The sequence below is a fragment of the Chinchilla lanigera genome, unplaced genomic scaffold (assembly GCF_000276665.1).
Source record: "Chinchilla lanigera isolate Chin_1 unplaced genomic scaffold, ChiLan1.0 scaffold00118, whole genome shotgun sequence".
Classification (NCBI taxonomy): Eukaryota; Metazoa; Chordata; class Mammalia; order Rodentia; family Chinchillidae; genus Chinchilla; species Chinchilla lanigera.
Genome location: NW_004955519.1, coordinates 1,484,782 through 1,509,161, shown reverse-complemented (window position 1 = coordinate 1,509,161; position 24,380 = coordinate 1,484,782). Strand labels below are relative to the sequence as shown.

The window sequence follows — 24,380 nt, the reverse complement described above, 5'->3', positions numbered from 1 at the left end:
CCTTGAGCTCATTTTGTAGCCCAGGCTGGTCTCGAACTTGCAACGATCCTCCTGCCTCAGCCTCCCCGAGTGCTGCATGCACCTCCACGCCTGGCAAAGTAAAATTACTGATTCAAGAAAAAGAAACCCACTGAAATGAAGCTATCTTTCCCAGGCATACTATCTGTATTACTTAGGGCAGGGACAGCTGCTTGCAATCACAGTTTCTGTGGCTTGCTGTGAAAAAAGTCTTAGTGCTGGTTTGCCTTCTAGCCCCAGCTAGTGGCTTGCACGGCGTGGGAGTGGATGCTACAGCCAGCAGTAACCCTTTTTTTTTTTTTTTTTTTGAACCTTTTTATTTCATTAGCTCATTAATTCATTTTATTTATTTGCTGTGGTACTGGGGACTGAACTCTAGCCTTCACACTGAGGTACTCAGTCTGGGCTCAAACTTTCGATCCTCCTGCCTCAGTCTCCCAGATGCTGGGATTACAGTGGTGTGCCACCACACTTAGCAAGAATTGCATGTTTCTGAGAGTAGAAGTCTGGTGGCAGAAGTAACAGTCATGCCTCTGTGCACATTCCACTGGTAAGGACTTTGAGTGAGTCCTGGTGCCCTGGGAGAGGCTGGGAAGCAGACCTGGGCTGGACATTTGTCCTGCAGTGCTAGGGACATTTTGCCCTGCAGGACTAGCGTCTCCTGTGCCTTCTCCTTCATGGCAGTTAATGTTCATTAACCTGGGACCTTTAGCTTCTACTAAGGTGCTGAGTTTTATTTTTAAAGTTGTAACCCAATCTCTACTTTTTTAAAATTAGATTTTACTGGTACATTTTAGGTATATATAATGATCATATTCATTACAGAGAATTTTTACCTGTACACGATATTACTTTTTTTTTTTTTTTTTTGGAGATAGGGTCTCCCTACGTAGTTCAGGCTGGCCTGGAGTCTATGTAGACCAGGCTGGCCTTAAACTTGGAGTGATCCTCCTGCCTCAGCCTCCCAGGTGCTGGGATTGCAGGTGTGTGCCACTATGCCCAGTTCATAACTTGTTTCTTCTTTTAACCCCTCATTCCCCTACCCTCCCTTGAACTCCTCTTCCCTTCCCCATTTATAAATGTTTCTACTTTTTGTTTCTTATTTTTTTTACTTTTCCCTTTCTTCCTTTCTCTCTTTCCCCTCCCTGGTTCCCTTTTCCCCATTTAAACATTTTCTTTCTATTTCACAGTACCTATTATACATTTTGGTCCTTACTTACACTTTTGATTTTTCACACCAGAGAAACAGTGTGGTATTTACATATGTGTGTCTGATTTATTTCACTTAAGACTGTTGTTTTTTTTTTTTTTAAGACTGTGGTCTTAAGGTGCATCCATTTACCTAAAAATGTCCTAAGCTTGCCCTTCTTTAAGGCAAAGTAGTTCTCCATTGTATAAAAAAAAAAACACATTTTCTTTATCTATTCCTCATTTGATGGGCATTTAGGTTGTTTCCAAGATTTGGCTATTACAAACTGTGCTGCTATAGACATGGGTGTGCATATATCACTGTGGTATTATGCTTTTAATTATTTTGGTAAGATAAGGTGCTAATTGTCCTCAGTGGTGGGTTCTTTTAGGGAAATAAGTTAAGATTTACAACTAGATGGCATTTCTGACCCTTTGTGTTATTACATAGTTGTGTGACTTTTAAACTTTATTCCTTGCAGTGCTGGGGCACAAACCCAGGGCGTCTTGCGTGCAGTGCAAGGCCCCATCACTGAGCTTCACCCCAACCTTTCAATTTGATGTCTCTCAGTGCTAGAGCACTTGACTAGTAAGTACAGAGCTCTGCATTCAATCCCTAGCACTGCAAAAGAAAAATAGCAGAAATTAATATCCTTATCGCTGTGAAACTTTAAAAACTTCCATTCTTTACGTGGACTTTACAAGCCCTAAGAAAGAAAGAAGCTAGCCGGATGTAGTGGCACATGCCTGTAATCCCAGCGCATTCTGGGAGGCTGAGGCAGGAGGATCACTGCAAGTTCAGGCCAGCCTGGGCTACATAGTAAGATCCTGTCTCAAATAAAAAACAATCCCTTCTTGGCCTTTTGGCTAAGAACAAGTGTAGTTAAAAAAAACAAAACAAAACCAAAAAACAGTGAAAAAAGCCATTGAGATCTGATGTGCTGCTGGTTTAACTAGGGATTACTACTGAATCCCTTCTCTCTTTTCTCCCCTTCTCTCCCCTCTAGTGTGAGATGGGCACCTTGGAAGAAGCCGGACTTTGTGGGCTAGGGATGAAAGCGGATATGCTGTGTAACTCCCAGCCAGACAACATTCTGCAGCACCAAGACTCCAGTTGTGGTGGCACAAGTACCAAGCATTCATTGGAAGAGGATGAAGGTAGTGACTTTATCACCAAGAACAGGAATTTGGTGAGCCCAGCGTACCGCTCGAAGGAGGCAAGAGAGGCAATTCCTGGGCGGGAGGCTCGGACTGAGCCCCCCGATGGCCAGCAGGACTCGGACTGCAGCAGGAACAAAGAGAAGACCTTAGGTAAGAGTTGCTCGTGCTGACCTTTGCACACTGCTCTGCTTGTCCTGCTTCCTGTGGCGCAGGGGACTGTGGACCTGTGGTCCTGGGTGAGGTTGGCTTGCATGTGTGCTGCAGGTATATGCAGGAGGCAGTAGCAGCAGAGTGGGGAGCTTAGTTATTATAATTCATCAAGAATTAGCTTTCTTGAAAAGTTTGGGACCAACACGACAGAAGTGGCATCTGACTTGCCTTGTTTGTGTGTTTAACGTAGTCTGACCAAAACTTATGTGAAGACTAAATATTTATTTGATCAGTTTATTTTTTTTGTTTGTTTTTTGTTTTTTTTCCGGTACCAGGGATCGAACTCACGACCTTGCGCTTGCCGACAGGCTCTGTGCCACTGCGCTAAATCCCCAGCCCCTTGATCAGTTTATTTAAACACTAGGCACAGGATATTATCTGTAGTTTGAAAAGTAGGGTGCCTGGCTTTCAAGAGTGTTTTCTCTCTGCTGCTATGTAGTTAGCATTTTAGAGCGAGAATGTAGCAGCCTAAATCTAATGAAGGGAATTTGAAAGCCCCTTTTATTTATTTTCTTTCTGTCTTATTGGTTGTCCTGTCCCCTTTTTTCTCCTTTGTGGTACTGGGGGTTAAATCCCACTTTGTACATGCTAGGCAAGCCGTCTATCACTGAGCTACAACTCTAGCTCTGTATTTTTAATTTTATTTTGAGACAGGGTCTTGCCAAGTTGCCCAGGCTGGCCTTGAAGTTGCTGTCTTCCTGCTTCACCCTCCCAAGTAGCTGGGATTACAGGTGTGTGTCACCTACCTGTTAGCCCTCTTTTTTTTTTTTTTTTTTTTTGGTACTGGGAATCGAACTCAGGACCTTGCACTTGCTAGGCAGGCACTTGTGCTTTTTACAGTTATTATAACTAAGATTTTTAGGCCAGGTATGGTAGTACACACCTGTAATCCCAACACTTGGGAGGCTGAGGCAGGAGGATTGTGAGTTCAAGGCCAGCCTCAACTACTTAGCAAGACCCTGTCTCAAAAAAAAAATAAGAATGTGTACACTGAATCTTACACATGAATGTTCATAGAATATTATTCGTAGTAGACTGAAAGTGGAAGTGACACAACATCCATTAGATAATGGATAAGGTGTGATGTATCCATATGATGGAATATTATTCAGCCCTAGAAAGGAATGAAGTATTGATAGATCAACATGAATGAACCTTAAAAAACATTTTACAAAGTGGTAGAAACCAGACACAAAAGCCACATGTTGTATGATTCTATTTTTATATGAAATGTCCAGCACCAGGAAGTACATGGAGACAGAAAGTAGATTGGTGATAGTGAGAGCCTGTCTCAAAAAAATAAAGCACTGAGGATACCACTGTGGTAGACCATCCCTGGGTTTGATCCTCAGTACCACAAATACTGTAAATAAGTAAATAAAGTGAACTTCCTGGTATGTGACTTTTACTCCCAAAAACCAATCTGATAGAGTTTGAGTTAAAAAATCTTCATAAAGTTGTAAGTTATATTCAACAGTCATGTCTAATCATCTCTTAATGTTCGTATCAGCTGTGGGCTAAATAAGAAGGTTTCATTAACAAAATTTGTGTGGATTGAAAAATTTTTTTGAGACCGGGCCTTGCTATGTTTCCCAGAGTGGCCCTGAATGCTTAGCTCAGAGCATCCTGCGTCAGCTTCCTGAGCAGTAGCTGGGACCATAGGAGTGGGACATCACACCTGCCTAGAAAAGTAATGTTTTACTTTGTTTTTTTTTTTAAGACAGGGTCTCACTATGTAGTGTAGGCTGGCCTGGAACTCTCAGTGATCCTTCTGCCTTAGTCTCTTGAGTGCAGTGATTACAGGCATGTGCCACCATGCTCAGCGAAGTATTCTTTTTTTGAAGTTAGCCTGCTTTCTCCCCCCATAGCAGTCTCTATGCCGAATACTAAAATAATTTTATGATATTTAATGAAATATCTTACATGTAAGAATGAACATTTAAAAAATAAAAATACTACCTATGACCCAGTTTAAGAAATACAACATTGCTGGGCGTGGTGGCGTACACCTGTAATCCCAGCACTCGGGAGGCTGAGGCAGGAGGATCATTGCGAGTTCGAGACCAGCCTAGGCTACAAAATGAGCTCAAGGCCAGCCTGAACTGCATACTGAGACCCTATCTCAAAGAAAAGACCAAAAAAACAGAAAGAAACACAACATTGTGGCTTACTTTGAAATATTGTTTCCCCTCCTGTCTCAGCTGCCTGCCTTGTGTTGCCAAAGTCCTTCAGATACTGTTGGTAAGCCCCATTCTCCAAGGGAAGAGCTGGCTTGATGTCCTTTATTTACACTGACCTTGGTTACACAATGGATGTGCTTGTAAATCACCAGAAAGCAAGTTCTTTAACTTCCTCCTGGAAAAGATCTGCATGGCCTGTGATTATGTGCGTTTTAGATAGGCGAAGCCTACGGGCCGGGCCGCAGCTCCCTTTGAACTGGCTCCTGTGTACACTTGCTTAAGAGGAAGCTTTGAGAAATACTGTCCCTGCCCTTTGTAACTTGCCCTTTGTCTTTGCTTGGACATCAGTGGTTAGGCAAGGGAAATGTGCCGCTTCCAGCACTTAGGAATAGTTTGCAGTGTAAGTAGTGAGTGAGTGGTGAAGTTTGGGGTGGGATGGGAGTGGAGGGGGCCCGCTGATCCAGAATTGAAAATTTTTCCTTCCTTTGAGGTGCTGGGGTTTGAAGCCAGGGCACCATGCACTGTAGGCGAGTGCTCTCTCCCCTAGCCCTACGTAGTTTTGGTACCTGAGAGGATCAATAGCTCATTTTCAGTCAGAGGTGCAATTCTCTTCACAGCAGAAAAGGGGGTATGTGGAGGGGTCACAGTTCAGATGGGATTCTCTCTTGTCCTAAGGTAGGACTTACGTTTCTTATCTTGTTAATCATTAGGAAAAGAAGTTTTATTACTGATGCAAGCCCTAAACACCCTTTCAACCCCAGAAGAGAAGCTGGCAGCTCTCTGTAAGAAGTATGCTGACCTCGTGAGTATTAATCAAGGGCAAAATGCGTGTGTGCTGGGTGGGCTTCTCCTTGATTTTTGTTGTTGTTGTGAATAAGCTTTTAAAAATATGATTGTGATGTAGCTTTAAATGTCAAATTATATTTTATTCCAAAATTGAAGCAGACAATATTTATTTTGGTTTTTGGAAACAGAGTCTTGCTATGTAGCCCAGGATGGCCTCAAACTCACTATGTAGTCCAGGCTGGCCTTGAGCAGTGGTCCTCCTGCCTCAGCCTCCTAAGTATTGGGATTACAGATGTGTACCACCATGCCTGGCTCTATTTTGTGTTTTGTTTTGTTTGAGACAGGATCTGACTGTGTAGTGTAGGTTGATATTGAACTCACTATGTTGCCCAGGCTGCCCTCAAACTCAAGATCATCCTCCTGCATCAGCCTTCTTTTTTTTTTTTTGGTCTTTTTGAGACAGGGTCTCCCTATGCAGTTCAGCCTGGCCTTGAGCTCACTTTGTAGCCCAGGCTGGTCTTTTTTTTTTTTTTTTGTTTGTTTTTTTTTTTGGTTTTTCTCCGGTACCGGGAACCGAACTCACGACCTTGCGCTTGCCAGGCAGGCGCTTTGCCGCTGAGCTAAATCCCCAGCCCCTCCAGGCTGGTCTTGAACTCACAACGATCCTCCTTCCTCAGCCTCCTGAGTGCTGTGGTTACTGGCGTGCGCCACCATGCCCGGCTGCCTCAGCCTTCTGAGTACTGGGATCACAGGTATACACTGCCACACTGGCTTCCTAGCCCTTAAAAAGTTTTTTTTGTTCTTTTTTTTTTTTTTTTTTGAGAGAGGGTCTTAGCAAATTGCCAAGACCCTACTGGAACTTGCAATCCTCCTGCCTTAGCCTCGCAGAGTCCTGGGATCACAGGTGTATGGTACCATACCTGGCTCTTGGGGCTTTTTCTTGATTGTGTAATTTACTGGGTAATATATGCAGTACGTTATAGTCCTGAGCTATACAGATTTTTGTCTTTTTTGAAGTGAGGTGTTGCTGTGTTGCCCAGGCTGGCCCTGAACTCCAAATGATCCTGCTGCTCAGCCTCCCAGGTAGCTGGGACTCCATATGCGTGCCACTGTGGCATCTGGCATAGATTTTCTGGAACTGTGTTGTATAGTACTTTCTAGATCAGCCTTTCCATTGCTGTGTTGTGATCCTTTAGAGGCCACTTAGTTGAAGTATAGTGATTTCTGTAGTTCATTTTTCCTAAGGGAATTTTAGAGACAAAGGTTCTAACCATTTTGATTGGAATTGTGAGTTAGATGAAAAACACTAAAAGAATGAAAAAAATTGTGAGTTAGATGAAAAACACACTAAAACAATACTGTTCTCAGGGAGTACTTATTTAGCATCTATTGAGTGCCAGCATTCTTTTTTCCATCTTCCAAAGAAATCGATGCCATCCAAAACTTGGTTGTGGGCCTGTGTTATTTCAAGTAGTATTGATTGTCTTCTTGGGATGGTGACAGCAGTGTCCACATGGAAACCTGCCACCTTGTTCAGATGGAAGAATGGGAAAGACCGCTTTGAAGAGGGGAACTTCCACAATAAACAGTTCAACTGTAGATGCTAATATTATTGCTCCTTGTGACAGGCTTTGGTGAATTACCATTTGCAGTTTTATGTAATTTCAGCTGTTATTAGAAAAGTTATTCCATATCACAAACCATCCTTTTTGTCAGCGAGCAGCTCAGGGCAGTCAGTTTTGCTTATTTCCCAAAGAGCGGCAGTGTGACTTGCCCTCAGCTCACGAAATGGTGCAGGTCGCCCTTGTGGCTGGCGGTCAGCAGTGCAGTGCCTTTTGCTGTGTGCCTGTGGGGAGCCCTGTGCTTTGGCAGGCTGGCCACAAGCGTCTCGGCTGCAGAGGTGGTGGAAGTGCCTCGTGGACTCCTGGCCCAGGGAAGGCACAGTTCCACCAGCCTTGGAAGCTGGCCTCTGCTGCCACCTGCCACGTGCGAATTGCACAAGAAGTGCAGAAAAGGACGCATACACACATGAGCAAACATGCCCCGTGCAGAAGACTAGGCCACAGAAAAGGTGGTGTAGGTGGAGCCGCCTGCGCCAGCGTTACCAGAGCAGCAGACAGCGGGCACAGAGCGGAAGAGTGCATGAGCAGTTGCCGGCGCTCCCAATGCCCGCACGGCTTGCGGGCCCATGAGATCTGGCCCAGCCTGAGAATCTGCATCTTCCCGAGCTCCTGGGTAACATCAGGTGCCGCTGGGCTTCGGGTCCCCCTTGAAGTAGTGCTGCCCTTCGTGGTTTTGGTCGTTTGGCTGGGTATGGTCCTCTGTATTAATTTTCACACATGGTGCACTGCAGACTTGCCTGGTGAGGAATCTCTCTTTGCTGTGAATTTGTGCTAGACATATGAAAGATGGAATGTATAATGTCTTCAGAAAAAGCAATAAAGCTTTACTTATTGAAACAACAATCATTTCACTGAGAGGTGCGGCATCCAGGTCGCATAGTGGTGAAGCCACCGGGGAGTAGCTGTTCCACAAGAAGCATTTGGAAAACTTCATTTCTCACCCCGGCCTGTGCTTTTGCCATGGTGCCCTCTGGCATTGTCACTGCTTGTCATGCTGCCACGTAGAAGTGCTGTGTGGAGCAGGTGGGGCGGAGATCTGCGTGGAGCACGGGAGACCATGTGGCCCCCACACTCCCCACACGGCAGGTGTCACTCATGATTTTGCACCGTGGTCCTGAAGCAGTTACAGTCTTATTCTTTTCCTTTTCCTATATTTGTGTAGGTTATTATTGTGTAATAAGGTTTGGTAGCTAGATCCCCCCATTTTTTAGTCAGAAATATATTGAGTATATTGACCCATTTATTCTATAAATTTTAAGTTCAATTTAGTAGTTAGGTAGGAGCTGGGAAACACATTTTGATTTTTTTTGTGTTTTTTTTTTAATAAAACATCTTACTGAGGTTGGTCTTAAATTCGTTGGTGATCCTCTGTTTGGGATTTTGAAGGCTTTCATGGAATCTGGATGCATTTAGGGGAGAGTTACCATCCTCATGTTACAAAGGTGTTATTCTTATGGAAAAAATGAAATTTGCAGCCAGGCATGGTGGCATACACTTAAAATCCCAGCACTCTAGGAGGCTGAGGTAGGAGGATCTCAAGTTCCAGCCTAGTCTGGGGACTTAATGAGACCCTGTCTCAAATTTTTAAAAAATTCGAAGAAGGACTAAGAAGGTAGCTCAGAAGGCCCTCAGATCAGTCCCTACTACCATCAGAAAAGAAAATGCCACCAGACCTGGTAGCTCTCATCTGTAGTCCAAACACTCAGGAAGCTGAAGCCACAGGATCCCAAGTTCAAGAGCAGCCTGGGCTGTAGCAAGTTCATGGCTGGCCTAGATTACATAGTGAGACTCCATCTCAAAAAACAAAAACAAAAATGTGAAAGCGAAGAGATTATGAACTGAGGGGAACATATTTCCTTTTAACAAATACAGTGAAGATTTTGTATGAAGAATACTTTAAAAGAACACCTACAGGTAAGCAGGAAAAGGACAATCACCCAGGGGAAAGGTGGGTGGAAGACACTGACAGGGTTTGATGGAAGTAGAAGAGGACACAGTGATCACTTAAGGCCCCTCAATACACAGAGAGATGTTTGATCTCCCAGAGCGAGCTCGGAAATGCTGATCGAGGTGGTGGTGAGAAGCCAGTTTTTGTCTGTCGTCGTGGCAGGAACGAAGACGTGGAAACGTACTGTGCTTTGGAGAGGGTGTGGGTCTGGACAGTCTCTCACGCACTAGTGTGGAACAAAATGTGCCGGCCACTTTGGAGAGCTGGTAATGTCCCGTGAAACTGAACATTTAGAACTCATTGCCCAAACCGTGTCCTAGGAAACACAGGAGAGTGTTGGTGCCATTGTGTGTCCTGACAAAGCCTGAGCATGGCCAGATGCCCACTGCGCAAGAAGGGCCTGAGGCGGGCTTGTGTGTGGTGTGCAGGCCAAGTCGGTTACAGCCTGGTTTTGTGTGTGCCAACAAGCTAAGAATGGTTTTATATTTAAACAGTACATGACGGAGACCATATGTGGCCCTGCACTGCCTAAAATACTGACTTGCTGGCCCTTTACAGAAAAATCTTCTAACCCCTGGTTTGTAGCTATAGGCCAAAGAGGCCACTGAGCCCAAGAAACTGAGTTGTGTGAAGACAGTCAGGTAGCCACTTAAGTTTAAGTAATAGGAAACAAGAGAAAATAAATTCCTCAGTTGCGTCAGTCCCAATAAAGTCAAAATAACTAAAGGCAAAACGGTTCATTTGCTTTTCTTTAGATGACTTGCGCACAAAGGGAAGCCAGGAATGCTGAGCGCAGGATTCTGGGGTCATGACCCCGGGATGGGGGCGGGGCTAGGGACGGGCAGCGCCTGACCCTGCAGTGCTGCCCCCAGGCGGCAGTCAAGCGATGGGCCGCCTCAGTGGAAGGAGCTAGGGTGTTTCCTCAGTACCCGCGAGCACGTTGCCGGAAGGACGCTTGGTGTGCTTGACGGGCCACACGATGGCGCTCTTGCTTTTGAAGTCGTGACTCAGCAGCATTTTCTTCTCCAGCGAGAAAGAGCTGTACAGAGATCAGTGAGGCTGCCATCTTATCTGCTCGTGTGGATTAAACCGTGAAATAGACTCATTTGCTTCAAACCTCAAATCGTAGCCTTTTTCCTCACAAAGAACTCAGAGTGCTGCTTACTGAGTTCTAGATTCTCATGACCATTTCTGATCAGTATCCGGAGTCGGGCAAGGTGACAGAATGAAGGACCCTGGCCAGCTCAGTGGGGACACCAAGGGAGCAGTGATGCAGTTGTGAGGGTCACATCCCCATGACACTCTGTCCTAATTATGGAATCCTGGGCAATTTAGTAAAGTCTGGGCTGTAGATGTCTTCTGTTTAAAAACTTTGATAATAAAGTTAAGTGTGGGTAATAAAAGGTTGTAAAAATTAAATGTATTAAAGGGCAAAAAAAGAAAAGGATTCACGATCATTTCCACCTGTCCTGGATTTGCTTACTTCCCTGTTGCAGCTAGAAAAGAGGTTGGCAGTGTTACATGGCCAGAAGCAATTTAACTAAAATGCTACACTGCCCCATCTGGCTTGGGGTTTGCTGCTGGGGTGGACCTGGGGCCGCGCGGCTCAGCAAGTGCTGCCCCTCTGAGCTTTTCCCCAGCCCCCGATGTTCGGCTTCGTGAAGAGCGGGCGGCTTTACCACCCAGCAGCAACTGAGCTGCTGCTGTCCTTTCTAAATGTAAAGTGCTTGTTGATTGCAGCTGGAGGAGAGCAGGAATGTTCAGAAGCAAATGAAGATTCTGCAGAAGAAGCAAGCCCAGATCGTGAAAGAGAAAGTTCACTTACAGAGCGAACACAGCAAAGCTATTTTGGCAAGAAGCAAACTGGAGTCTCTTTGCAGGGAGCTTCAGCGTCACAATAAGACCTTAAAGGTTAGTTGACTCATTTCTCTGGGTTTCAGGAGGTACTCAGCTGCCTTTCTGATCACCCTGGGCCCCTTTGAAGGGAATATATGTCATTGCATAGAGAGCAGGACACCACCTTCCCTCTGCCGGGCTTGGGCTGACACTGTGCGAGGCCATGCATTTTGTTTCCTGGGAAGGGTTAGTTACCTCCTGATCACTCGCAGGGAGCCGGCCTGGGACTACTGTGCACACCACAGCTCTCTTGCTGAAAGCCATGGGTTAGGCAGCTCAGAGTGGTCGCTTTCCTGCTGAGCGCTGATGCAGGTGACGCCCGTGGATGGGAGCTGCTGGGAAATGAGAGGCCAGTGAGAGACCCGAGTCCGGGCTCTGACAGGAGCTGCTGCGGAGCTCCTGGGGGCTCGGCCCCGCCCGGCCGCAGCTGCCGGCTGCTGAGCGCCTTCACAGCAGCGCTCACACCTTGGCCGGTGACTGCGAAGGGAGAACCAGGGATGTCTAGAGATGGACCGGCATGCACAGGGCAGGAGAGCGCAGAGCTGAGCCCAGGGGTCTGCCTCTTCCAACCGGCAGGACCTCTACCCAGCACCCCTTCCCCAGCACAGCCCCAGCCCTGAGGGGAGCCCTCCTGAGACCATGTCCGCCTGAGCGATCTTTGCCTCAGCGGGGCTGTCCTCATCTCGTCATCCTTGAAATTCTTTGGGTTATGTAAAGTGGGTGGGACTGTCCCATGACAGGTCATTTTGAGCAGACTGATGTATTTAGATGTGTACAGGTCTTTTGACACTTGTAGTTTTTACAGTAAGAATTCCACTTGTCCTGTGCCCCCTGGGGAGGGGAAGGGGTGACCCAGAATGGAAGCCGCGGGAGGGGCTCTGTCTCCGGGTTGAGCCGAGGTGACAGCACGTGGGAGCGGGCTGTGGGGAGAAGCCTCAGACCCGCAGCGCAGCGCGGTGGCCATAGGTGCTCAGAGTGGAACAGGACGGGTTGTGTGGCATTACTATGTCTCCTTGGGGGAGCAGCTTGGTTTTAAGTGAGAGCCTTTGGGGAGGAACCTGGGGCTCAGAAGCAGCGTTTCCGGTAGCAGTTAGGAGCCCACATCGCAGCGGCTGCTTCCGTGCGCCTCTTATCTGTAGGTCCGCACTATTAACAGACATTATTTTGGACACCAAGGAGGAAAATATGCAGCAGGCCCGGGAGGAGGAAGAACGGCGTAAGGAGGCAACGGCACATTTCCAAATGACTTTAAACGAGATCCAGGCCCAGCTGGAGCAGCATGACATCCACAATGCCAAGCTCCGCCAGGAGAACATGGAGCTGGGGGAAAAGCTGAAGAAGCTCATCGAGCAGTACGCGCTGAGGGAAGAGGTAGGGCACCTCCCGGGCCGGCCCACCGCGTGGCTCCGAGCTTCCAGATGTGCCTGGCGAGAGGGGTGGTCCTCGGGAGGGAAGGTTCCTGGTGAGTCCCCAGAGATGCGGCAAGTGTCACAATCCTCGATGCTCGGTAGTGGCTTTCGCATAGGGAGCCTTTTCCTTATCCAGACTCACAAGGAGTAAGTGGCCCCAAAATGCCCTGGCCAGTAGCCACTCCCATTGCATTCCAGCCATGTTTCCCACACACACACCCCCCATACTGGGGGGAATTGAACTCATGACCTTGCGCTTGCCAGGCAGGCACTGTGCTGCTGAGCTAAATTCCCAGCCTTCCAGCCATGTTTTGTTCTGTTTCATCTTTTGAGAGGAGATCTTGTTATGTTGCCCAGGTTGGTCACAAATTTCTGGCTCAACTGATCCTCCTGCCTCAGCTTTCTAAGTAGCAGAGACTGTAGTTGTACACCGCTGCTGCTGTACCCAGCTCTAGATTTTTTTTTTTGTACCGGGAATTGAACTCGGACCTCGTACTTGCCAGGCAGATGCTGTGCTGCTGAGCTATATCCCTGGCCCCCAGTTCCAGATTTAAAAACAAAAAAGTATGTATGTATTTACAGTGTGGGGATCAGATGCAGGGCCTCCTGTGTGCTGGGCACGTGCTCTGTTGAGTTATACCCTAACCCTGGTTTTTTTTTTCCTGTTTTTTTATTTCACTTTTACTTATTTTTGATGCTGGGGTCAGACCCAGGGTTGTGTGCATGTTAAACATGTGCTCACCCACTGAGCTAAACCCCAGCCCCATGATTTGTTTTGTTTTGTTTTGTTTTCCGGTACCGGGAATCGAACTCACGACCTTGCGCCGCTTGTCAGGCAGGTGCTGTGCCGCTGAGCTAAATCCCCAGCTCCCCCATGATTTTATTTTTAATGAGGGTTTTATACTATTTAAGAGAAAAAAGAAACTACTTTTAGCCCCTGCCACACACTGCAGCACAGGTTAGTGGAAGGAGTCAGGATTCTCGCTTCTGGTGAAGACTCCTCCGTGCTGGCCAGCTGCGCCAGGGAGATGACAGGTGGAGTCCTGTTGAACACCACCGCCTCTGACTTTAATAACATACTGTGCTTTCATATGGCTTGAGGCCTTACCTGGGTATATTAAGATAGCTAAGTCTGTGGCATCTCCTTTCTACTTTACTAAGTTTTCAGCTTTATATTAATTTACAGTATTACAGACTTGCAAAAACTTTGAAGATTTTCTTGTGGTCACTCTCACTTTTTTTTTTAAATGCTACTAAGGATTGAACCTGGGGCCTTTACACTGAGCTATATCCCCAGCCCTTTATTATTTTGAGATACAGTCTCAGATGCTAAATTGCTAAAGCTAGGCTTGAACTTGTACTCCTGCGTTCCAGAATGCTTGGGATTAATGGTGTGTGCCACCATGTCCAGCATATTTTTTTTTTTTTTCTTTCTCTCTACCCACTGTCTTTTTGTTTTGTTTTGTTTTGTTTCGTCTTTTTGGGACAGGGTCTCACTATGCAGTTCAGGCTGGCTTTGAGCTCACTTCGTAGCCCAGGCTGGTCTTGAACTCTCAACCATCCTCCTGCCTCAGCCTCCCAAGTGCTGGGATTGCAGGTGTGCACCATCACACCTGGCTTTTCTTTTGGTTTTGTTTTTCTTTTGTCTCTTTTAGACAGGGTGTCACTATGCAGTTCAGGCTGGCCTTGAGCTCACTTTGTAGGCCAGGCTGGTCTCGAACTCACAACGATCCTCCTGCCTCAGCCTCCCAAGTGCTGGAATTACAGGTGTGCACCACCACACCTGGCCCTCTCTTTTGGTGTTTTGAGACAGGGTCTCACTATGTAGTTTATGTTACGTTATGTTATGTTATTTTTGGTACCAGGAATCAAACTCACATCCTTGTGCTTGCCAGGCAGGCACTGTGCTGCTGAGCTATATTCCCGGCCCTCACTATGTAGTTTAGACTGGCCTTGAACTCACTTTGTAGCCCAGGCTGGCCTTGAGCTTGGCAGCGATCCTCCTGCCTCTGCTCCCGAGTGCTGGGATTACAGGCGTGCGCCACCATGTCCAGCTGCTGCTTTTTAAAAGAATTTAATCATTATGGAAAACTGCAAGCTTAAGAAAACAGACGGTATATCACCTGTCTTGATGGTGTGAATATTGGAATCAGCTTCATCTCTATTGGCCTGGATTGTTTTGAAGCAAATCTAGGGTGTCGTATTATTTCACTCATAGACATTTGAGTGACTAGCATAACCCCAATAACATTTTTATACCTAACAAATTAATGACGATTGCCTAGTCAGTGTTTGTGTTTTTGTGTGTCTCCTCTTTAAAAAAAAATTTGGCTTAAGATCCAAAAAGTGTCCATCTATTTCACTGATTTATGTGTCTCATGTTCCTATAGTGTTTTCTCCTCTTTTTAATTCATGTAGTGTGTTTATTGAAGCGCTTTTTGGGGGGCCTGGGAAGTTATTTTCCTTTTATTAGATTAATAAAGCCCTAATTTTCTGAAATGACATTTACAGTTTTGTTGTATAGTAAATGACGGTATACCTCACCATCGATGTAGCTAACTTGAAACTCAAGCTGAAGTCATATTTCTGCTTTTACTTACTTTGGACATGACGAGTGGCCGTTCTTTGGTCGGGGATGGTGAATAGTGGTCACACCATTTGCTGCTCCCTTCGGGCGGTGCGCCTTGCCTGGCTCACACAGCCTACTGCAGCTGGACAAGGCCTGTTTTTGCAGCCGCATGGCTCTGAGGCCGCAGCTTTAGAGTTTGTCCCTAGCCACGTGACCAGACCATGGCCGATGTGCGTCTGGCACCAAGCCTCTTGCGTGCTTCTGCCATTGCAGCACTGTCCCAGCTCGTGCAAGTGGGTGTTGTCCTCCTGCCGCCCAGGTGCCAGGCGCAGGCTCTGACACCCCGAGCAGCCGGAATGTGGGAATGTGACGGAGAGGGCTGCGGGCAGAGCGCGTTTCCGGCTTGTGTCGTGGGGAAACTGTGGCCAGACAGAAGGGATTAAGGGTGGGGTACCTGCACTTGCTCGTGTGCTCCACTTGCCCATCTTTGTCCTGATGCATTTGGAGCCTTACTTTCAGGGTACAGAACCGGGTCTGGGACTGTGGGCCCCGCTGTGGGCGGGCCTCGTCTGCGGGGCAGCGGGGCGCCCCTGTGCCGGCTGTCCTCGCCTTCTTTCTGAGGGGACGGCGGCTCCCGCTCTTCCTGCAGCACATTGACAAGGTGTTCAAGCATAAGGAACTGCAGCAACAGCTTGTGGACGCCAAACTCCAGCAGACGACACAGCTGATAAAGGAAGCCGACGAGAAGCACCAGAGAGAGCGAGAGTTTGTAAGTTTGGTTTTTTCCAAACAAAACAAGAAATCATTGCCAGATTTTAAACAAAGCCATTTAAAACATTTATACTTACTTTGCACTTAATGTTGCACCTGGGGCACGCTAGTTAGCTTTTTGCTACAGAAAGCGTTTGCCTGTTTATTTCTGTTTAACTTTTCTTTTTTGTGGTTGCTGACTTTCTATTTTAAAAATATGGAACTCTTCACGAATTTGCATGTCATCCTTGCACAGGGGCCGTGCTGATCTTCTCTGTAGGGTTCCAGTTGTACATGTGCTGCTGAAGGGAGCACTCTGTTTAACTTTTAATACAGAAAGTATACTGGTGGGGTTGGACTATGTCATCTAAAAGACCTGCTCTTGTCTGGTTTTTCTGTACTTAGAGTGTTTATTTCACTGCTGAGCAGGTTTAAGAAAAATTTGGCAATTCAAGTGAACATCAGACTTACCAAATACAGGTTTCCTATGTCTACCTCAGATTTTTTTTCAAACAAACATCGTCAAACGAGGGAAATCCTTCGCTTACTTTGGTGTAAGTTTAGTAACACATTCACCGAATTCTCTCTGCCCTGGCCCCTCAGCATTGCTCTTGGCACGCATGTTCAGATTGTGTTGCCCGTCAGTACTTGCAGATGGTGGCAGCTCTTTGGGGATGGACTTTGACCACTGCAGACTCGGCTCTCTGTGCTTGTACAGAACGTCGGCACTGGGAGAAACGGTTAGAACATCCACAGCGGCCCTCCAGCTGCTGGCGTGCTGTGCGGAGTGTCAGGAGACGCTTTGCGTACACTCGTTCCTGCTCTGTCCTCCTGCAGGTCCTGCTGATGCGTGGTTATCATTTCCAAAGTTAGAGTGTACATTTTACACACACACACACACACAATTATGGGCATGTACTTTCTGGTTGGTTCAGTAGGACTTAAGGCTTCTTTGGACTGTAAATGACATTTTACTTTAAGCACTGAATTTCACAACTGTCTGCTGTACAACTTTACCATAAATTTCTTGAACACTCAGATATATAAATGAAATCTCCAGGGGCCAGGGATATAGCGCAGCTGCATAGCACCTGCCTGGCAAGCGCAAGGTCATGAGTTCTGTTCCTGGTACCAAAAAAGAAATCTCCTATCCTTCCCTCCTGTTTACAAACAAAAATACATAGAAAACTGGTCCTGGATTTCATTACTGTGCTCCACACCCTTTGACCTGGTCTCATCTTCCTCTCAGGGAGTAGAGGGGCTTTGTCCGTCGTGTAAGCAATGTCAAGGTTCCTAGGTATGTTTTTTGCTAATACTTGCGATGTAGGTGTTTTCACTTAAAACACTACGATTTAACCCTGAGCTTTGTAAATCTTCTGAGGTCTTGGGTCTCCTTTCCACTTGAGCAGTAAAAGACTGCTCCACGATCCCTGAGCGTTAGCAGGTGGGACTGACGGGAGATGGCGGGAAATGGCCATCTTGCTGGAGCTCTTACTCAAACTGAGCAGAAGGGTGCAGCCTGAAAGTGCGGTCATTTACTGTGAATGTTTTGCCAGAATGTTTCTGTTTTCCAGTTACTAAAAGAAGCAACAGAATCAAGGCACAAATACGAACAAATGAAACAGCAAGAAGTACAGCTTAAACAGCAGGTAACTGGACAGCAGGGACAGAAGTGTAAGGAAAATTGTACGGCTTGTGTGCCACTTACCTTGAGTGTCTGTCCTGTCAGTCCTGTCACTGTAAGGGGGTCTCACCGTATCCCAGCCAGAGGTGGTCAAAGTGAGGAAGAAGCTCACTGTCCCTCGTGGAGGGTTCTGTAGGGCCGTGACGCAGCAGGAATTGCGCCCGTTCTCTTCCTTTCATGTGACCAGCTTTTTCCCGTTTGCTGAGGACTTGCCTGGTTTCAGTGCTGAAAGTCCTGTGTCCCAGAAGCTCCTGCCTCCCTACCTCAGGCAGACTGGGACAGGTGGTCACAGTAACTCCAGCGTCCCCTTTCTACGATACTAGATGCTTCCTCCATTGATCAGTTTGTTCCCACCTGTCACTTAATTTTCCACTTAGGGAAAATGAATGAATTTTCAGATACTACTTTTTTGGTATCAAGTGGAGTTAGGAAATGGCTGAAGTCAAGATACTTCTTTGACCTATAAAATGGTCGTTTCATACAGTCCAACATAGTGACTAGATTTTGTGCTCTGAGCACAAAAGTGCTGCAGAACCACGTGGCCTGCCTGGCATGCAGTTTGGCGTGGCACACTGCTTGGGCCACCCCTCTGCAGTGCAGACCCTGAGGGGCCCTCTGTCACGGTCTCTGAGGCTGTCTCCTTAACCAGGGTATAAGGACGTCTGTCTTTCCAGACAGGCACAGTGAGGCATGTGTACCTGTACTCAGCCCTTTTCAGCTAGCTAGATTATGCTGTTGGATAAGGGTGCCTTGGTTTGGAAGTTTAAGGACACCAGTTGGGAAATGCACTGATCCATGAGGGCTAGCGCAAGCCCCCGTGATCGCAGCCTCCGGAATGTCCAGCAGCGGGCCCTGCGCTGGCCTGGCCTGCCCAGCCCACCCTGATGGACCCGGGAGGAGCTGGTGAGGCAGGGCAGCAGCTGTCCTGGGGGCTGCTCCATGCGTTCTGCAGGGCCGTGACGCAGCAGGAATCGAGCCCCTTTTCCCCAGCCCTGTGCATTTGGCCGTCCCTGTGCGAGGAGGCCAGTCAGGGCGGAGGACTCATTTTCCTGCTGCTGCACGTGGCCGTCCTGCCCTGTCACCTCGAAGCACCCGCTGACCGTCTCCTGGTCTCACGGTGGTTAGGCCTGGGCCAGAGTAACCCTGCGAGAGCAGTTGTCATTAGTGACCACCTTTCCCGGGGCGTCGGTCTGCGGCAGCTTTTGTCCCCAGTGCCAGAAGGGCTCCCCTCTGACCCCTGCCCCAGCCTCTGAGGCCTTGTCAGTGTGGGTCACCCCCACCACCGCCCTCCCCACCCCTGATGCTCTTCCTTCCTCCCCAGGATTCCCCAGTATTCCATGCTTCCCCATCACAACAGTGTGGCTCTAGAGGCAGTCTCCGCTGAGCTCCTCAGCCCTGCGAGGCTGCGCCAGGCCTCCCCGCAAGGGGCGGTCTGCCTCGGCCCTCGGCCTGCCTTCTGCTTGCACTGCTGCGGTGACGGCGGCGGGGGGTGAGGGGGTGGCAGAGGAGAACTGGGGCTGCTCTGCACTCTGCTAGCCTTGCTGGGGTTTCTCAGGCAACCTTCAAAGGTAGAAGTTCAGAGAGAGATGGGGGTTGCTGCCTTGGCTTTTCTCTCACCTGTCCTGGCTGAAGCCTCTCTCTAGCCACCTCCCTGCCCACATGCAGGGAGCAGGTGCTGGCTGAGACCCCATGTCCCCCGCCAAGAACAGGTGTGCTTGTGGTGCAAGCGGGCCGGGGGACTGCTGCAGGGCTCATCGGGAGCCAGGGCGGAGCAAACGGGTCTGCACGTGACACCCGACAGGACAGCGCCAGCAGAACGCCCCAAGGATTCATGCTGCCTGTGTGCAGTCCAGTGACTCCCATGTGCAATTGTTCTTTCTGTCATGTAGCAGTAACTCATGACTAACCATATTAGATTTTGAAAATTTCAGAATATGAATTTGTATACCAGGAACTCAGTCTCTTTCATTTTTTTTTTTTTCTCTAGCTTTCTCTTTATATGGATAAGTTTGAAGAATTCCAGACTACTATGGCAAAAAGCAATGAATTGTTTACAACGTTCAGGCAGGAAATGGAAAAGGTATTCGTATGCTTTCCATAGACTGGTACATAAAAAGGACTTGAGATATGCTCTTCCAAGCGTGCTTAATACTTGGATGAGCTTAATGCTGTAACGCCATCTTCATTTTATCTTTTCTGACTCTCCAGTGGAATATTTGGTCATCTTGACCTCGATGTATCCCGAGTAGCTAATAGATTGCTGTGTTTACAGAATTCTAAAGTTACAACAGTGAATGCCTTGATTAAATACAGTTTGTCGTTAGGAACAAGGTGGGGTTTTTTTCTTTTTGGTACTGGGAAGTGAACTCACAACCTCGTGCTTGCCGGGCAGGTGCTGTGCTACTGAGCTGTATCTCCCAGCACAAGGTGGTTTTTTGCTCGTTGTTTTAATTGCTTGGGAAGATCACGCTTCAGTCTTACAAAAAAATCTCTGTCCTTGGAGATTAAAGACATCCGTGCTTAGAGACTCTACATTTTGCTGTTTGCACCCTTTCTTAAACTTTTCGTTTTCTCTTACTTTTCCACCCACTGAATCCTCCATTCCTTTTCTTCCCTAGCCAAAGCGTTCCTTTTGCTTTTGTTGCATTTTCCTGCCTGCATTAAGCAAAAAGATATCCTTGATACCAAGCTAAAGAGCAGAAAGTTACTACAGTAAAAGACACTGCAGTTAACCCCCTCCGAGTGCTGTGCCGGCCCCACCTCTGAGCATAGTGGTCCCACACATGCCACCTTCTGTAGCAGCTCTGGAGTCATCTTGAGGGTCTTTATGAGGTGTGTGCAGAAATCCACTGAGTGCTGGTACTGAGCACCATCCGACTTGGAAAGGCAGGCTGTAGAAACATCATGGGTGTCCCCATCCACCTTATTCACCAGATTGCACCGTGTGACTTCTGACCGTTCCCCCAAGTCAAAATGACTGTGAAAGGCAAATATGAATCCCTTCAGGACATGGAGGCAGCCATGACAGAAATAAAGACACGAAAGAATTACTCTGGAACTGCTTCACAAAGTATTTTAAGGGGGATTAATGGCAGTGAGTCTTAACACATAATAAATTTTTAAAAATCTACAACATTCACTATTTTTTGATAACACCTCATCGAAACCCATAGCCTTTGAACTATATCCCCCTCCCTTCGAGACGGTACTAAATTGCCCATGCTGGGCTTCAACTTGCCATCTGCTTGCCTTAGCCTCTGACAGCCAAAATACATTGTTGTATCCACACATATGTATCCATTCTCTTTTTGGAGACAAGGCCTTGCTGTGTAGTTCAGGTTGGCTTTGGACTTACTGTGTACCCAGGCTGGCCTTGAACTCGGGGTGCCCCTCCTGCCAGCCATTCTCATTTTACTTGGTGACTTCCCTTTAAGTTGGAGGGTTTTGTTTTTTATTTTTCTTATGAGGATGGTATCTCATTGTGTTGCCCATACTGGCCTTGACCTCCTCCTGCCTCAGCCTACTAGGTACCTGGAGCTACAGCAGTTACATGCTATCACAGCCAGCTAAAATGAAGGCTTTTAAAAAAATGGTATTCAGACAGCAGATACAACTCCAGTCGTATTAATACATACATTAAATGTATATGGATTAAATAAGAAAGTCAAAATAGTGGTTCTGAGAAGTATCGTGCCGCCTGGCACTTACATGCACTCAGTAGACGGCAGCCGTGACTTAGCCCTGCATAGCGGTAGGTGCCCTCGGGGTGAATGGCCCCGTTGCATCACAGTGATGGTGGACAAGTCATTCAACCTGTCTTTGCCTTTCCGTTCCTTCACTTCTGAAAACACTCACAGACAGACCTATCCTTTCCGAAACACACGTGAACTTGCTGGATCCCATGAGCTGGCCTGAACTCAGGTTTCCATCTGTCATCTTTATTTTGTGTGTTTGTTTTTTTGAGACAGGGTCTCTCTAAAATAATTCAGGCTGGCCTTGAACTCACTTTGTAGCCCAGGCTGGCCTTGAACTTGTGGCAATCCTCCTGCCTCAGCCTCCCAGGTGCTGGGATTACAGGTGTGCGCCACCACACCTGTCTTGGAACCATTTTTAGACCCGGGATTCTGCTGTGGCCCCGGGCAGCAGGTTCCTGTGGCCCACCGTCCTCACACATGACACTCTCGGGGGTGACAGAGCTCAGGACCGGTCTGTTAGTGGCTACAGAGGGCAACAGAGCACTCTTTCCACAGCCTGACCTGGTCTCCTGGCTGAACCACGTGGCAGTCACCTATGGCTGATTTCCCTGCCAGGACCAGGCCCGGAGCGGGCGTGTGGGCCGGTTTGGACAGGGATGTTGTACGGTGGCTGACAAGCAGCGTCAGGCTCAGCTTCAGTTTCAGGAATGTGAGCTCTCTGAGCAGAGGTCTGAGAATTTCCCAAGTTTTGGACCCACTTCTCGTTAGCAAATCTAAAGTGAAAGGGCCTTGCGCCTTGTGAGGGCAAACGCAGCGTTAGGGGAACTTTGCTTGTCACTGCAGCCTTACGTGACGGTGGCAGAGGTTGTGGGAAATTCCCATCTTTCGTGGGCCTGAAGAAATGGCCGAGAGGCTGAGGTTTTGGACTGTGGGCAGGGAACCCACTTTTCCACACTGCTTGTGGAGGAGGAGGAGGACTCGCCTGTTGCTGCCCCCGCCTCCAGATGTGAAGGCTCCACCCCTGCCTCAGCTCAAAGTGGAAGAGCGTGGTGCACTGCTGCCTCTGGAAGCTGACTTGGGCTCCGCCCTAGGAGCTTCTGAGCTAAACCCACTGCCCACAGACAACAGCAGCTGCTAGAAAGGTGCATGCAGTGATGGGGGTGTCGTGACAGTCACATATTGTGTATGTGTGTGTTTCTGAGACAAGGTCTCGCTGTGTAGCCCAGGCTGGCCTAGAACTCAGTAGTCCTCCTGCCTCAGCCTCCCAGAGGCTGGGATCACAGGCATGCGCCACCATGCCCAGCTTCCAAACATTGTTTTTTTGCGGTGGGACTGGAAATAGACATTAAAAATGGAATTTAGAGCTTAAACTTGCAATTCTGTTGATTCACAGATGACAAAGAAAATTAAAAAGCTGGAAAAAGAAACAATAATATGGCGCACCAAGTGGGAAAACAATAATAAAGCGCTTCTGCAAATGGCTGAAGAGGTGAGAGGGTTCCCTGTGAGCAGCACGCATTGCTAGCCCTGGGGACTCGTTAAGTTCAGGTGTCCATCAGGGCAGGCTTATGGCAGTCGGTAGGTGCAGGTGGAGCAGAACAGGTGCCCGGGTGTTGGGACGCCGTGCCTCCCCTTCAGGCCGGGGCGGGGCGGGCTTAGGCAGTGTCCCTCTTTCCGAGTCTTCCCGGAAAGGCAACTGACACTTTTTCCGCTTTTGTAAGGCGACCTGTACCGCCTGCAAACTGCATTTCCCGCCTTAAACAGTCGATTTTCTGTCTGCTAGTCCTGGTGACAGAACTCTCCCAATAGTTGACAGTGCAAAACGTTTTAGAAAGTGGCTTTTGCCAGGCTTTGGGTAACATGAGAGTGGATTTAATCTTGCCCCGGGAGCAGCAGTGCACTTGCTGTGTGTTGCCGGGGTGTGGCGATGCTGCCTGGCCAGCACACCCGTGCCTGAGCAGCTGAGCAGGGTACACTGTGTACAGGGCACGCTGACTTTCACGCAGAGGTAGCTGACTTTGTTCTTTTGTTTTTTTAAAGAAAACTGTCCGTGATAAAGAGTATAAGGCCTTTCAGATAAAACTGGAACGCTTAGAGAAGCTTTGCAGGGCGCTTCAGACAGAGAGAAACGAGCTCAACGAGAAGGTGGAAGTCCTGAAAGAGCAGGTCTCTGTCAAAGTGGCAGATGGGGACTTGGCACCCACGCCGCAGCCCTGTGCCACCCTGGATGCCCACAAGGAGCCACACACTTCCTCGCGAGGAGCCCTGGGCGCACAGCTGCAGGCGGGGGTGGCCGGTGAGGGCGGGGGCCCTGCTCCCGGCATCGGCGCCCCTGGCCTCGCAGCCCCCGCCATCGAGTCTGTTGACTAAGGTGAAGCGTGCTCACTGCGATGTTGAGAGATCTATTTTGTGTATAACTTTCTCTGTTAGTAGTAACTATTGGTTTTGTGGTGAAAATTTTCTTACTTTTTCTACCATATCTGTATTTTCTTAGAACTACTGGATTTATGTGGTACAGGAGGCTGCTTAGCAGTTTGAATAGTTTTATTCTATAAATTCCTGTCAGCTATGTTGCACACCTGCCTCAGTTTCCCCACCATTGGAATGCATGTATTCACTGCCTTGTCCTTTCTCCTTCCTGCTCCTTGCATATAATTTTCCTAAGTAATTTCACTCAAGACAGGGCTGACCATTCCGAAGGAACTCTGTTGTGAAAACAACAAATTAAAACATTTTGCCCCCCCATTAATATTATTTAAAAATATACCAAGATGCTTAGTTTTGTCTAATGCCATAGAAAAAATAAAACTCTAGTGTTGGGTTAGAAACAAGCATAGCATATTTGATTCAAATGAGCTTTTTGGTATTTGGCATCACTTGACAAAACAAGTTGGCCACAAGCCTTAACCTCCAGGTTTTGGCAGAACATGTACATAGTTCACTTGTGAAGAAAGCAGTATGAGGACAGGCAGCGGACACGACACTGGGCTCGGTGTACAAGGGGCTCCAGGCAGCTGGCTGCTGTGGTTCCAGGTTAGAAGCCGGCGTGCAGCGTGGCCCACCTGAGGCAGCCCTGCTCAGCTCCAGGTGGCGCGGGTGTGTGCCTCTCCACTTGCACGGAAAGACATCTTCTTTGGCCGCTCCTAGTGGGGTTAGGACAGCAAGGGCAAACTCTCCTGTGGCTTTTGCTAGGCAAAAGTTCCTCTGCTACCTTTTGGCTACTTGAATGTTGGTGTTCATTTTCACAAGAGTCTAACTGGGGGG

General features: G+C 47.8%; 1 protein-coding gene across 3 annotated transcripts in view; it reads left to right on the top strand.

The window, feature by feature from the left end:
* Positions 1-24,380, top strand: part of Txlng (taxilin gamma) — a 51,497-nt gene extending 27,117 nt beyond the window's left edge. Inside the window, exons 2-11 of one of the 3 annotated variants that reach the window (XM_005409146.2) lie at positions 1,689-1,795; positions 2,214-2,517; positions 5,468-5,559; positions 10,854-11,024; positions 12,186-12,380; positions 15,637-15,756; positions 17,312-17,386; positions 19,409-19,501; positions 22,510-22,605; positions 23,157-24,380. In XM_005409146.2, the coding sequence (XP_005409203.1) occupies positions 2,220-2,517; positions 5,468-5,559; positions 10,854-11,024; positions 12,186-12,380; positions 15,637-15,756; positions 17,312-17,386; positions 19,409-19,501; positions 22,510-22,605; positions 23,157-23,486 (1,470 nt within the window). In that variant the 5' untranslated portion in view covers positions 1,689-1,795; positions 2,214-2,219 and the 3' untranslated portion in view covers positions 23,487-24,380. The remainder of the gene's footprint in view (positions 1-1,688; positions 1,796-2,213; positions 2,518-5,467; positions 5,560-10,853; positions 11,025-12,185; positions 12,381-15,636; positions 15,757-17,311; positions 17,387-19,408; positions 19,502-22,509; positions 22,606-23,156) is intronic. The other 2 variants (XM_005409145.2, XM_013506995.1) reach the window with 2 other exon arrangements.